At 48.5% G+C, this 13,267-nt stretch overlaps 5 protein-coding genes across 5 annotated transcripts in view; 2 read left to right on the top strand and 3 right to left on the bottom strand.

The window, feature by feature from the left end:
• Positions 1-4,388: 4,388 nt before the first annotated feature.
• ACRALDRAFT_2043616 (uncharacterized protein) lies at positions 4,389-6,597 on the top strand (the record flags this gene model as incomplete). Its single annotated transcript, XM_071021370.1, has 3 exons — positions 4,389-4,492; positions 4,566-4,830; positions 4,912-6,597. 3 exons carry the CDS (start codon positions 4,389-4,391, stop codon positions 6,595-6,597), a joined length of 2,055 nt encoding a protein of 684 aa, XP_070873716.1.
• A 323-nt stretch (positions 6,598-6,920) lies between these two features.
• ACRALDRAFT_2043615 (uncharacterized protein) lies at positions 6,921-7,903 on the bottom strand (the record flags this gene model as incomplete). The annotated part of the gene is made up of 4 exons (XM_071021369.1): positions 6,921-7,053; positions 7,146-7,368; positions 7,454-7,711; positions 7,873-7,903. 4 exons carry the CDS (start codon positions 7,901-7,903, stop codon positions 6,921-6,923), a joined length of 645 nt encoding a protein of 214 aa, XP_070873715.1.
• Positions 7,904-9,222: 1,319 nt separating this feature from the next.
• On the bottom strand, positions 9,223-10,185 carry ACRALDRAFT_1032816 (uncharacterized protein; the record flags this gene model as incomplete). Its single annotated transcript, XM_071014930.1, has 2 exons — positions 9,223-9,738; positions 9,790-10,185. Coding segments are annotated over 2 exons (912 nt in total), but the record flags the coding sequence as incomplete, so codon positions are not given.
• Positions 10,186-10,789: 604 nt separating this feature from the next.
• On the top strand, positions 10,790-13,249 carry ACRALDRAFT_210040 (uncharacterized protein; the record flags this gene model as incomplete). The annotated part of the gene is made up of 20 exons (XM_071023010.1): positions 10,790-10,845; positions 10,905-11,027; positions 11,107-11,252; positions 11,284-11,419; positions 11,481-11,625; positions 11,658-11,694; positions 11,728-11,844; positions 11,964-12,048; positions 12,107-12,131; positions 12,159-12,200; positions 12,264-12,301; positions 12,336-12,350; positions 12,388-12,402; positions 12,508-12,564; positions 12,646-12,665; positions 12,702-12,735; positions 12,772-12,852; positions 12,910-12,972; positions 13,021-13,044; positions 13,171-13,249. 20 exons carry the CDS (start codon positions 10,790-10,792, stop codon positions 13,247-13,249), a joined length of 1,338 nt encoding a protein of 445 aa, XP_070873713.1.
• ACRALDRAFT_1063472 (uncharacterized protein) overlaps positions 13,141-13,267 on the bottom strand; it is a 2,979-nt gene continuing 2,852 nt past the window's right edge. Inside the window, exon 11 of the mRNA XM_071016806.1 lies at positions 13,141-13,267. The gene's annotated coding sequence lies outside the window, so the exon portion shown is untranslated.

Here is a 13,267-nt window from a genome sequence, read left to right as displayed (position 1 = left end):
TAGGACTCAGTATAACCGGCGTATCCGTTAACCCCTTATTTTCATCCGGTCCCTGCTAGGGCACCGTTATTATTAGCTTAGGCACGGTAGGCGCCTCCTACCCGGCGTCCGCTTCGCTAGCTCCCCCTGGGGGGACGCTTATTCCTCGAGTCCTTCTTAGTAGTATCTTCGGCCTAATTATCTTAAAGGTATAGAAGTTAAAGAATTATAACGAAAGGAAGTCCGTAAACTTAGTTAAGGAAAAGATATTATAGATAAGGCTCGATAGCTTAGTATTATAGAGTAATCGTAGTATATTCGTTAACTAAGCGCTGACTTTAAACTAAGAATTTAACTTAAGGGATTAAACTATATCCCTTAACGTATATATAGAGGTAGGTTTAGATAGGTGGTCTGTGCGCGACTATCGGTCTGACTATATACTGGCGGCTTTATAATTATCTTACTATAAGGTCCTCTTTAGTATAGTAAAAACACGCTTAATAACGCTATAATACCCGGCGTGGAGGCGATAAAGTCGCTCCTTTGACGTTAATTATCTCTACTCTATCTTAGAGAAATCTTAAAGGTGGTACCTCTCTCCGTTAAACGGAGTCACGATACCTTTAATATCGTAGCTAAACCTATTATTAGCGATGTAGAATCGCCCCTTTAGTATATAGAAGGTACCTCTAGAAAGAGCCTCTCTAAGTAGAGATAAGTCGTTTATACTACCCTTAGCTCCTACTAGGATATACGTGAATACGAGGTCGAAATTAACTGCCGTAAGCACGTTTTATATAAGCTACCCTTTATAATTAAAGTATCGTCGCTATAAGTTAGGTAGGATCTAGGCCGAGATATATATTCCGTCGATTACACTAATATGTCTATTAAATTAATTATTATATTATAATAGCTTAATATATCATAATACGTATTCTAGCGGAGGACTCTTTATATATTCGATGTAGAGCTACCTTATCGCGACTAGGACCTCCGAAAACATATACGAGCCGGTATTTAACGATATCTTAAATCGGTGGTATATAATATATAGGGATACGCTATAGCCGATAGTATAAAGGAAGATTATAACCTTTTACGTAATTATATAGTAAGAGGTCTCTCTGACTATACGGTATATTATAACGTATACTATTACATAATAAAATTCATATTAACTTAGTCTAAATAGTTCTTAGAATACTATGCCGGAACCGAATAGCAGTCCCTTTATAATATACACCGATATAATAGGTCTATTACTATAACACTCCGAGAGGTATTTTTATGTTATATACGGTATAGTTTAACTTTAATTCGATATAGAAGTAATATTAGGAGTATTCGATTAAGCTTTATAATAGTATTATCGTTAAAAGTGGTATTAATATCGCGATTATCGCCGATAGTAGCCTTAGCCTTATTAGCGATAACGCGGCTAACTATAGAGCTTATCGTTTTTTAATTAAATTCCACTAAGTTAGTAGTAAAATTTTAGGTAACTAAGAAATTATATATAAAAGTAGCTTTTCTACGTAATATACGGCTAGCGTGGCCCCCTATCTAGCGTGGTACTTCTATAACAGGGGTATAAATAGCGGTATATAGCGAGAATATAAAAATATATAATTTATACTATATTATACTAAAAAAATAGACCCCTTAGTTATAGCCTATGCATTTTTATGTATTTTTCCACTATCTTAGTGGGATATACTATTTAGGCGGAATTGTCGCACGGGGCCTAATGTACTATGGCTGGGTTTACTGAGTATCACTATTTGTAAGCGGCCTGTCTACTATTTGTAAGCGTCCTAAACCCTATTAGGAAGGTTACGCGAGCCCGTGTAGTAGTGTGTATACGCCACGATCTTAGCTGCAGATGTCCCGTATAGATATATCACGATAAGGTTTTCTCTCCCTTGCTTATTACGAATGTCCGTTACTGTAAATTCACTGCTTATTTTGACCTCCTTGTATAAAGCTTTAGTTAATAAGAATATGCGATATCGTGATGGAAAATAAGGTGGAAAAAAAATGTCCTTGAGGTGGAAAAAGAGGTGGAAAAAGAGGTGGAAAAAAAGAGGTGGAAAAAGAGATAGAAAAAGAGGTGGAAAAAAGAGGTGGAAAAAGAGGTAGAAAAAGGAGGTAAAAGTTTTTTAAGGTAATACGTAGTAGTGGTTATATAACCTTATCTATATAATATATAAGACCTTATCTATATAATAAATAAGCCCTTATCTATATAATATATAAGACCTTATCTATATAATAGATAAATTTACGTAACCACTACCTTATATTACCTTAAAAAAATTTACCTCCTTTTTCTACCTCTTTTTAGGACTCTCTAGGGAGACCTCACATTTCCATAGAGAGACCTCACACGTGACTTTTTATGGGGCCATGACAAAGCCGCCAAGCTCCCTAAGGTATACATACAATTTGTATGTAGAGCTTGAGTAGATACCTGTACCTGACATTACTACCTATCTTTTAGGTTATTCCCGCCATGCCCGCCCGCAGGCTAGAGGGGTAATACACGTAGTTACGACTTGTATCTAGGTAGTACCATTGTTCCTGTGCCCCCTTCCTTCCCTGTACTAGATGTCTTAAGGGCCCCTTTTAGGCGGCTTTTGCCTTAAACTGTCACCGACTTCAGGGAAATCGAGTAGTGGTAAAAGACCAGTAGAACGAACAGTCAAGCGTGTAGGTACATCAAAATAAGCATAATACTTAAGCAGCTCGGCGGCTTTGTCATAGCCCCATAAAAATGTCATATGTAAGGTCTCTCTATGGAAATATAAGGTCTCCCTAGAGAGTCCCCTCTTTTTCCACTTCTTTTCTACCTCTTTTACTACCTCTTTTTCCACCTCGAGGATATAATATATTTTAGGGTACTTTAATATAATAGAAAACAGGCTAGAGTAGCTGCGATTTTATAGTCTTAGGCATTAAGTATAAGTTATAGTGATTAACGCCTATCTTATATAAAACGTCTATTATAATTAGGTTCGAGTTATTCCGACTATACCACTTAGTTATTCCGACTATTATAGAAGGGCAGACCCGTGTTCCGGGTCAGGACGTTAGATATCACGTGACTATATACGCGGTCCTAGAGATCTGGTCTTATATACGGCTATTCTTCGGAATAGACCCACTATATCTAGCTAGCTTTTCGTCCGATCTTTCACGATTATCACCTATCACCTATTATAATTATAATTCATATTATCATTCCCTTTTTAGTTATCTAGATAATCCAGAAGAGCCGACCGTAGGCCCGCCTGCCTATCTATAGCTATCCGTTCCCCTGATCAGACCACTGCCGACCCTTCTAGAGGCCCGGCGACCGTCTCCCCGGGACCCTTAGCTCTAGATACGGACCCGTGACAAGCCTGACCCTTCCTTTCGGCTAGCCTATTAGTTGGCTATTTGTTTTGGCCCTAGCGGAGCCGTTCTGTATAGTAACGGCTTCGCCTTTCTTCACTGTAGTTTAGACCTAGACTCTAATCTTCCTACCAATCTTCCTTGTTAATCTACTAAGTATATCGTCAATCTACATCGTCAATCTACATCGTCAATCTACATCGTCAATCTACGTCGTTAACCTACGTCGTTTATCTACGTCGTTAATCTACAGATATAGGCAGCGCGTCCTGTTACCTTGTTATATAAAGTAAGAATAAGATAGCCGCGGGCGCGTAGGCGTTGGGTGTGGGCGTGGAAGACGAAGACGAAGATGAAGATAAAGACGAAGACGAAGACGAAGACGAAGACGAAGACGAAGATAAAGACGAAGACGAAGACGAAGATAAAGACGAAGACGAAGACGAAGACGAAGGAGTTACTGCTATTGCTGCTACTAGCTTAATCGAATAAATAAACTATCCGTTAATTAAGTCCGAGCGATTAAATTAATAAAAAAAGACGTTAAATGGTTTACGACCATGGTTACGAAGGGTCTATGTCTGAACTACAGTCGGAATAACCAAGTGGTACAGTCGGAATAACTCGAACCTATAATTATACGTACCGGTACGGGATATCTGCAGCCAAGATCGTGGCGTATACAGACTACTGCGCGGGCTCGCGTGACCTTCTTAATTAGGTTTAGGACGCTTGCAAATAGTAGATAGGCCGCTTGCAAATAGTGGTACTCGGGTTTACTATGGGATAATTGACTAGCGTGCATTTTAGTTGCATTACCTATACATGCCTAGGTATGAAATGAAATGGTCTGAGCCCACTGAGATAACGTAGTGGTACTCGTCATTTACTTCCCAGGACAGCAAGGCAAGAGACAAACAAGACGCTAAATCGAAACGCGACGAAAAAATTGCACCAACAATCCGAACGTCGAAGACCCAGGCCAAGTGTCGTTTCAGCCCACGTATAGCATGCGAACATTCCGCAGTACATCAGTTCTTCGACCACATTGGAAAACACCTAGATCATCGGGACGTGGTCGAAGGACCTTAGCGTCAGCCGCGCCTAGCAACCGGTACGCAGCTTCTTCCCCGTCGCGTGTGTTTCCAGAGGTCAGGCATCAATTTATTAAACGATAGACTCCGCAGTGTCTTTGATGTGGTTGTCGTGGGCGGCGGCCATGCAGGTGCCGAAGCTTGCGCGGCAGCCGCACGAGCTGGTGCGAGGACGGCTCTAGTGACGCCCCAGATTGACAACATCGGTACCTGCTCCTGCAATCCAAGCTTTGGCGGCATTGGAAAAGGCGTCATTATTCGTGAAATCGATGCGTTGGACGGACTGTCCGGGAGAATAGTAGACAAGGCCGGCATACATTTCAAAGTCTTGAACCGCCAGAAGGGGCCGGCTGTCTGGGTATGCACATCCTCGGTCCGCAAGATGCCCCACGGTCTCGCTGGCGCTGACTTTTTATCTCTCTGCTTTCCCCGAGATTAGGGCCCGCGCGCACAGATCGACAGGAATCTCTACAAGAAGTATATGCGGGAGGAACTGGAGAGCTATCCGAATCTCTCTTTGGTGCTGGGTAGCGTCTCCGACGTCGTCTTATCCCCCCACAACGAACCATCCGATGGGCCACAGAGTAAGATAACTGGGGTCCGTCTTGAATCCGGTGAGGTGATTTCAACGGGACAGGTCATCATAACCACCGGGACGTTTCTCGGCGGTGAGATTCACATCGGTTTAGAGAGCTATCCCGCGGGCAGAATGGGGGAAGCGGCCACTTTCGGCCTCAGCAAGTCTCTTAAAGATGCGGGTTTTCAACTCGGGCGACTCAAGACGGGAACGCCCCCGAGGGTATCACGTCGTAGCATCGACCTATCAATATTGGAACCTCAGTACGGCGAGGAACCTCCGTCACCGTTCAGCTATCTCAACCACACTGTGGCCACAGACAAACAACTGGAATGCTACATCACCTACACCAATAACACCACACATGCCATTGTGCGGGAAAATCTGGATAAGACCATTCACATACGGGAATCTGTCAAAGGGCCGCGGTATTGCCCGTCTCTCGAGTCGAAGGTCATCCGTTTCCCTACCAAAGAACAACATATCGTGTGGCTAGAGCTAGAAGGGTTCGACAACGATGTGGTTTATCCGAACGGGTTGTCAATGACCGTTCCACCAGAGGCCCAGGAACAAATAATCCGGTCGGTTAGGGGCATGGAGAACGCCCAAATGTTGCAAGCAGGATACGGTGTCGAATACGATTATATCGATCCAAGGAGTCTCAAAGCGACGTTAGAGACGAAAATCATCAGTGGCCTGTACTTGGCAGGTCAAATCAACGGCACGACGGGCTACGAGGAGGCTGCGGGCCAGGGCGTCGTGGCGGGCATAAACGCAGGCAGAGCAGCCAAAGGTCTCGAGGCCATCACTGTCTCGCGAGGGGATGGCTACATTGGCATCATGATCGACGATCTCATTACAAAAGGCGTCTCAGAGCCATACCGGATGTTCACCTCACGCAGCGAGTACAGGCTCACCACGCGGGCGGACAACGCAGATCTGCGATTGACGGAAAAGGGACGAAACTGGGGCATCGTCTCCAACAAGCGTTGGTCGGCCTTTTCAGATGAGAAACAACAAATTGACGATCTTATGGCGCTGCTTCTTTCATCGACCAAAACCCCCACAGAGTGGATGAGAGACGGTTTCCAAGTCAAGGACGACAGTAGACGTCGGGATGCGTGCGAAATCTTGCGATTGCGCGACGTATCCTTGGACCAGGTCGCGGCAGTGGTGCCCGGGATAAACCGCTACCCAGATCGAGTAAAGTCGCGTGTCACTATTGAGGCAGTTTACGCACCCTTTGTGAAGAAGCAGCTAGCCGAACGGAGGATCTTTGCGCGGGACGAAGGACTGCGGTTGCCCGTCGATCTCGACTACGATAAAGTTGCCGGGCTGTCGCTAAGCGAGAAGGAGATTCTCAAAGCTGCCAGACCAGAGACGCTGGGTCAAGCTCGCCGACTGGAAGGCATCACACCATCTGGGTGCGTTCGGCTGCTCGTGTTTGTGAGACGCCAGGAGAGACCCGAGCGTCCGCCAAGCTCGGGTCCCATCGGTCTACCTCTCGGGCATGGAGGGGTAAGCCTAACTGAGAGCCTGGGCTCTTAGACTGATGTATACTCAGGATGATCGCACTCTGTATAGGTACTTTGTATATATTACTGTGTACAGCCCAATGATCATTGTCGTCATGCCTCACTGTGCAGTTCCTCGCTGCCTATTGCGCCGCCTCGGGCACGAGGACCGACCATGGTGTCTAGGGACACCAGCTCCGTTTGTTTCCGGCACGCCCGACCCGTGATCATGTACGAAAACGACATGATAAGACCGCGTCGGTAGGTTAGTTGGAGACAGACACGAGGTATAACACACGGGAAATTAGATATCTATGAGGTTGGTATACTATGTGCCGAAGCGTTGGCGGGTAAGCTTCAGGGATCTCTCCCTACGTTCTCACCTGCCCTCCGCGGGGTATTCAGGATCTTCACGGCGTCTTTGGAATAGATGTAGCTAGCGCCGCTCCACAGCGTGGTAGCAGCCACGACATACCTAAATCTGGTCAGCCTGACTTCGGCGTTCCGCTCCGTTCCCCTTTGGAAGGAGGGGTACATGTGCAAAATAGGGGTTCTCACTGCATAATGGTCAACTGGCTCGACAAGTCGTAGGGAATGATGGGAGCAGCCGTGGTCAACCCGATTAATGCTAGCTGCAAGAAGGTATTGTACTTGCTAATGGTCGTTGGGCGAACCTCGGCGGAGGGAAGGGAGAAATCCCAATATCGAGTGAAGGTCTTAGGTGGCGGCAGGGAGATCCAGCGATAGTAGAACGCCGCCAAGCCGAGCCCAACGTCACGGCCAAGTATCATGCTAGCGAGCCAGACTGGTTTGTTGAAGACGCGTATATGAGTCAATAGGCCACCTTTCAATGGTGTCACAGTCGCAATATGGGTGAAGCAGCAGCGTACCAGGCAGCGCACCCTTGACGGCGAGCGAGATGGTCAAGATGGCCATGAGGGCCTTGTCGGCCATGGGATCGATTACGGTACCCACCACGGTTTTCTTGTTCCAGCGGCGGGCGATCCAGCCGTCGAGGAAATCCGTGACGGCCGAGTAGGCTAGGAGGCTAAGCGCCCAAGTATGGTTGTCATGGAGGATGAAGTAGCCGACGAAAGGCGCCGCAATCAAGCGGGAGAAAGTGAGGAGGTTCGGGACGGTATAGATATCTTCGTGTAGTGTTTTGACTAGCAAAGGGCTTTGTCCGAGTTTAGACCTAGCCGCAGCATGGAGGAAATCGCCAGTCAGTCAGTTACTGGGAGCCGCAGTTCGAGTACGGGGGAGGGTGAAAGACAGCGCCAACCACTCTCGCACACGCCTTGACACATACCTGGGACTGCTGACGTTCTTGCGGCTGTCATCTTGTTTGGACGTGTACATGCGGGTTTGAGACAACCTACAAGCCTGTCGATGGGAGCCGACAATCCTCAGACGAGCCCAGCACAGGCTGCGATGCGAGGTGCCGAAACTCCCAGGGGACAATGGTAGCGCTCCTAGTCCGGCACTCCGGGCAGGCCCCGAAATGCTGCCAGGTCGGAGGAGCAGCATTTGCAGGTGAAGACCAGTCGTCTGATGCGCCAGTTTCATCACCTCCAGTGCGATGGATATCCTTTGTTCCCAGGACTCATGGTTCCAATTTGGAGGGAATTCTGGGTCTGGATGGACAGGAATGGAGCCAGTGAGGCTGTATTGATTAGGTAATCACATACCCTCTAGTGCCAAGCACATGCTTGGGTGTAATATATGGGGGTAAAAAAAAAAAAAAAAATTACCACTTTCTAATAGTTCGTATACCCTGGAGGTTTCTCGAGAACCAAGCTCGCTCGTTAATCCGCACAGTCGCTACAGTGTGTCATACAAGACCGGTTCTTTGATTCCATCAAACCACGCTTTTCCTCCTTGCAGTGCCAAAAAAAAAACTCCGAACTCCTGTGGTCAATTGACTTTCTCCACAAACACGGAATTGGATCCCGTAGAATTTCCATCCGCCCCGGAACGCCCCTAACAATTTCCCAACGAAACACGCCCCAGCCCTAGAGTGTACACCGGCCCCTTGGGAGAGGAAGATCCCGACGCCCGATGTCACCTGTCACTTAACCCTGCCCAGTTCTGTCGACAGGTATTATATTTAATATGATGACTCCCGCTTCGTCCTATTCGTGAGGCTAGCGGCTTATCCCCTCTGGAAAGTACTCTGCCAAGTTTGATCTCCAAATCCTCCGTCGTTACCAGCGTCCATTCCGTATGGCTGGCCATGGTCAAGATGTGCGCCGGTCATAAAATGATCTTGGTCGTCATCCAGAGCGGTGAAGGTTGCCCAACTACTGGTATCGGGTTCTTGGGGATCATCTCCTTCTAACTTGACCGCCGACGGATCCGTGTTCGCCGCCACGCTGGGCTCGGCCTGGGCGGCTGTCTGAGGTGATGGGAAAGTGTCGGACACTTGCGAAACGGTTTCCGGAAGTCTGCCGGATGGGTTGAAAACCGCACCAGCCTGCAAGAATGGGTTCTCGTTGAAATGCCTCGCATCCTCGTCAGGCATGTTGGGCAGGCCTGGACCGAAACGCAGGGGCTGACCTGTCTGGGCCATGTCGTATGTCGAATGCCGTCGAGGGACAGAATCCAGGTTTACGTTTCTGGCCGTCTCTGGCGAGGCTTCCGCCGCATGCGTGGGTCTGCCATGCGTTGGGTCTCCGAACCCGTAGAGGTGATGTTGCAGTTGTTCCGGAGCAAAACTTGGGTGGCTGACGGAAGCCGGGACGTTACCCTGGTACGGCGGCTGTATATAATGTTGCTGCGGAAATGCAGTCGGGACCCACTGCCTATTGTCGCCCATGTGATGCGGTGATGGCATCGACATAGAGCGAGGTTGCATGACATATTGTGACGGGGCCAGGGCACCCATCTGGGCTGCCACTAGGCGTTGCATAAGTCGGTCATCGTTGTACTCAAAATCTTCGAGTGGTGCGCGGAAATTCTGAGACACAAGCAGCTCGGTACGGGGGCAGACGCTATGGAGCAGTTGTGTCTTTGAGGGCGCTAGAAGGCGTCCCTCCAGCACGTCGTCCACGGTGTAGTAGGAAACGAGATGGTGCGGTACACCTCTGAAGGAGATACTGATGGTCTTCTTGACGAGGCCGCCTTCCTTGAATGCGTATGAGTCGACTAGCGACCCTATCAGGGCTCTCTCCGCATTCTTCCTCGCTTCTTCCGACGAGTGGTCGCTGCTGGCATTGATGGCAGCGACTGTATGATGGTTGGCGAGGGAGCTGCTGGTAAGGCTATGCTGCGGTGGAGAGTCGTGTTTGGTGATGCCACCGTTTATTTTTTTGGGCTTCTTTGCTGCGCGTTTCTTCTCTCCGGGAGGGAATGGCTGATCCAGCTCCCGATAAAGGAGATGGTTCCCAAGAATCCGGCTCGGACTCCAACTGACGCCATCTGTCCAACGCTTTATACCGGAGGTGTGCTCCTCGTAGATGAAGATATTGCCGCTCCTGATCAAGTCCTGCCGCTCGCGGTCATGGGGCCTGCGAGGGACATGCTGGAGCATGCCGGACAGACAGGCTTCGAAAAGCACCAGGGCATCGAGTGTTGTGGCGACATGCCCTTGGAATGTAGGCCGAAGAGGGACGTTGTTGCTCATATTGAAGCTAAGCTGCTGCAACCCTGGGGCCACTACGGGCTCGGTTCCAGGTGGGTGGACTGGGGAGTGAGGCGTGTCTGACTGTTGAACGTGTGTATGTGTCGAGGATAATCCGAGTCTTGTGAAAGGCCGTCCGTCTTGCGTAGAAGGGAACACAGGCAAGTTGAATACCTGTGTAGGTCCCGGAGTAGAACGCAGAGCCGGGGGTGAGAGACGGTCGGCAGAGGATGCGGAAGACGTGGAGGACATAGACCACGGGGAGGAAGGAAGTAGAAAAGGGAAGGAGAGGAGGTCGGCGAAGAAGTAGTAAGGAGGTAGACGATGAAGTAAAGGAGGTAGGCGAGGAAGCAAAGGAGTTACTTCGTAGACTAGGAAGTAAAGCACGGGACAGAGGCAGGAGTCGATAAGACGAAAGAGCAAGTGAATTTGTTAGACGCGTTGAGTACTCGAGGTAGTAGAGTAGGCGTGGTGAATAACGGGAATTGGTCTTCGTAAGGGGAGAGGTGCTGCTTTTCTATGAGCCAATTCCTGGCATTTGCCCCCAGAAGAAACAGTAGAAGCAAGCCCTTTAGCTCAGTCGAACGAGGGCTTATTATGGCGGCCAATGGGCAAGAATAACGGAGGAGCTGGCTGGCGCCTCGAGGAAGAAGGATGGGTAAAGTCGTGCATGAGGCTGTTTAAAAAAACTTACGAGCGAGTGGCTTGGTTGTCATGGGAAGTGCGATGACTACAAGGTATCCATACTTGCGCGAAAGCCAACAGCCCCTCTACGCCGCATACGAAGTACACGCCATACATACTTTCCACTCCGTTTATTATGCCACAAAGGTAGGTTTGGGTAGGTGGGTAGGTAGGTAGGTAGGGGTAGGTAGGCGGGCAGGCATATCAGCCACATATGAGCCACCATTGACCGACGCCGAGCATCATCCATCTTCCAACTAGGACAGCAGCGTACTTCGTACCTACCTTAGCCACTTGCGCAGTGAGAGAACCCAGCTCAGGCGGGTACTGGGATATGGGAACCGACCGGCGACCTGTGTATACATATATCTATCTGGCGGCCCACGGTCCATCTTCGGTGCCAATTCATGAGCTAAGAGACCATATCCCCGAAATCATCCGAACCCTCTGACCTATGCGACTATGTCCTGCACTCCGATCGACTGCGCTTCAGTATAAAACTGCTTTGTTCCAGTGCCAGAGAGCCGGTCGACAAAATGCGTAGAAATATACAGTGAGATAGAGATAAAAGGAACGAACGCCCAGGGGCCGTAGAGAGAGAGTGGGGTGGATAGTGTATGCGTCTCGCATTCTTCTCTGCAGCCACATCCGGACCAGCGGTCCTCACTACGCATGTCGAGTTTCTATTACATGGACCTAGCTTCATTGAACCGCCAAGCCCGTGTCGATCATGCCGGGTCGGGATGCTTGGCTTCTATTGTTTGGAGGTTGTCACTCTGGGGTTAATTGAGTTCGGGGCGATCCGCACAGACTTGGCAGTCCAATCCAGTTTGTCAGATTATTTACGTGGGCTCTGATTAGTGGGAATCCGTCCCTTGGATCGAGCTTGGACCAACGCGGCATTTGTTCCCAGTACCTACCTAGGTAGTGTAGGCATGTACACTACAAAGAACATGGACGGGCGGGTGCCCCGCCACGGTGCCATACATACTCCGATTTTTTTTTTTTTTTTTTTTTTTTTTTTTGGTTTAGGGGAAGGGGGAAAGAAAAAGGGGGGGGGGGCCTGCGTCACCGCTTTACATACAACGTACGTCAAGAGCGCATACTTCGTAGGCTTAAGGCGTACGCCGTAATGCCGGCAGCCCTACGAAGTAGCTTGAGACTGACGGTGGTCTGTTGTCTGTTGTTCGGTGGAGACGGGTAGGTATTTTACGGAGTGTATTCGTAGATCTTGGCGTAGATACATCGTGATTCTCGACAGAAGGGTGTCAGTCAGCCACCACACATCCCAGGCCTCTTACCACTCCCTTCCCTACCTACCTTCCTCTCAACCAGTGCCACACCATATCTACTATCACGCCATACGTTATAGGGCGACAATTGAATATGTTGTCAAGGGGGTGCAGTCACTAATAAGCTTACCTGTAGGGAATGGGTGTGCCGATAAGGCGACCCTCCTCTCTGGCCAGAGTCGCCACCGACTTGTGCCTGTCTTCTCGGCGCTCTTTATCATGTCAACAGTTTTGATGGGTTAGCGTGAGGATCCGGTTAACACCAGTAGCGATGATGCAGAACTCTAAAATTTTTACCCTGACCAAATTAAGCGAAAGAATATGTAATACTTTCCCATACTCTTACCAGTAAGCTACAGTGCCTCAGCAAAATTTTTGACGGATTTTTAACTTCAATGTGTAAATGGTGGTGGCAGATCGTTAAGAATCCGTTGGGAAGTTTTTGTTAGTATCGAAAAGATGCCAAGATGAATTGAATCATCCAGAGGTGGCAGGCCCTCAGTCACCGTCAGTAGAACGACAGTTATGCAGGAACCATTTGAGCCGTTACGGAATGGATAGAATGGACAGAATGGATGTACTAAGTACGAGGGATACGCTACCACATATACAGTACCTATGCGAGACGCACCTCACCACAAGATGCCCTCCATACGAATATCGCGACCCCGTGCAGTGCATCGCATAGAAACATGTGAAGCAGAGCCACTGTGCCCTTTCCATTATAAAGTGGCTAGACACAGCAGTCGAGCAAATGCACCTACAATTCCACGCCTATAGGTACGCGTAGGTGTCAAATACAGCTGTTTTCACAGTGTCAGAACACGAATATAATATAAAAAGCGACCTGTGTTCATGGCAGACTGAAAAGATACCAGTCTACGATGTTAAATATAGAATATTGAATACCATCGTATTTCGAGCTTAAGTAAGTACAGAAACTAGCGTCAGGTATGTTAGTCGGGTTACCCGCCACCGCGCCAGTCCTGTGCTGGTGCTGCGACTCTCATAGCGCACCACTGCCTACTGGCGGCAACAGCATGAGAACCTACATCGGTGCATATGAAGGTCTTCTCGCCCAGAGCCTGTGATCGGGAGGGCCAGGACCC

This window comes from Sodiomyces alcalophilus (assembly GCF_042370955.1).
Source record: "Sodiomyces alcalophilus JCM 7366 unplaced genomic scaffold ACRALscaffold_6, whole genome shotgun sequence".
NCBI classification, from domain to species: Eukaryota; Fungi; Ascomycota; class Sordariomycetes; order Glomerellales; family Plectosphaerellaceae; genus Sodiomyces; species Sodiomyces alcalophilus.
The sequence above is the reverse complement of the archived record's forward strand: the minus strand, read 5'-3'. Positions and strand labels throughout refer to the sequence as shown.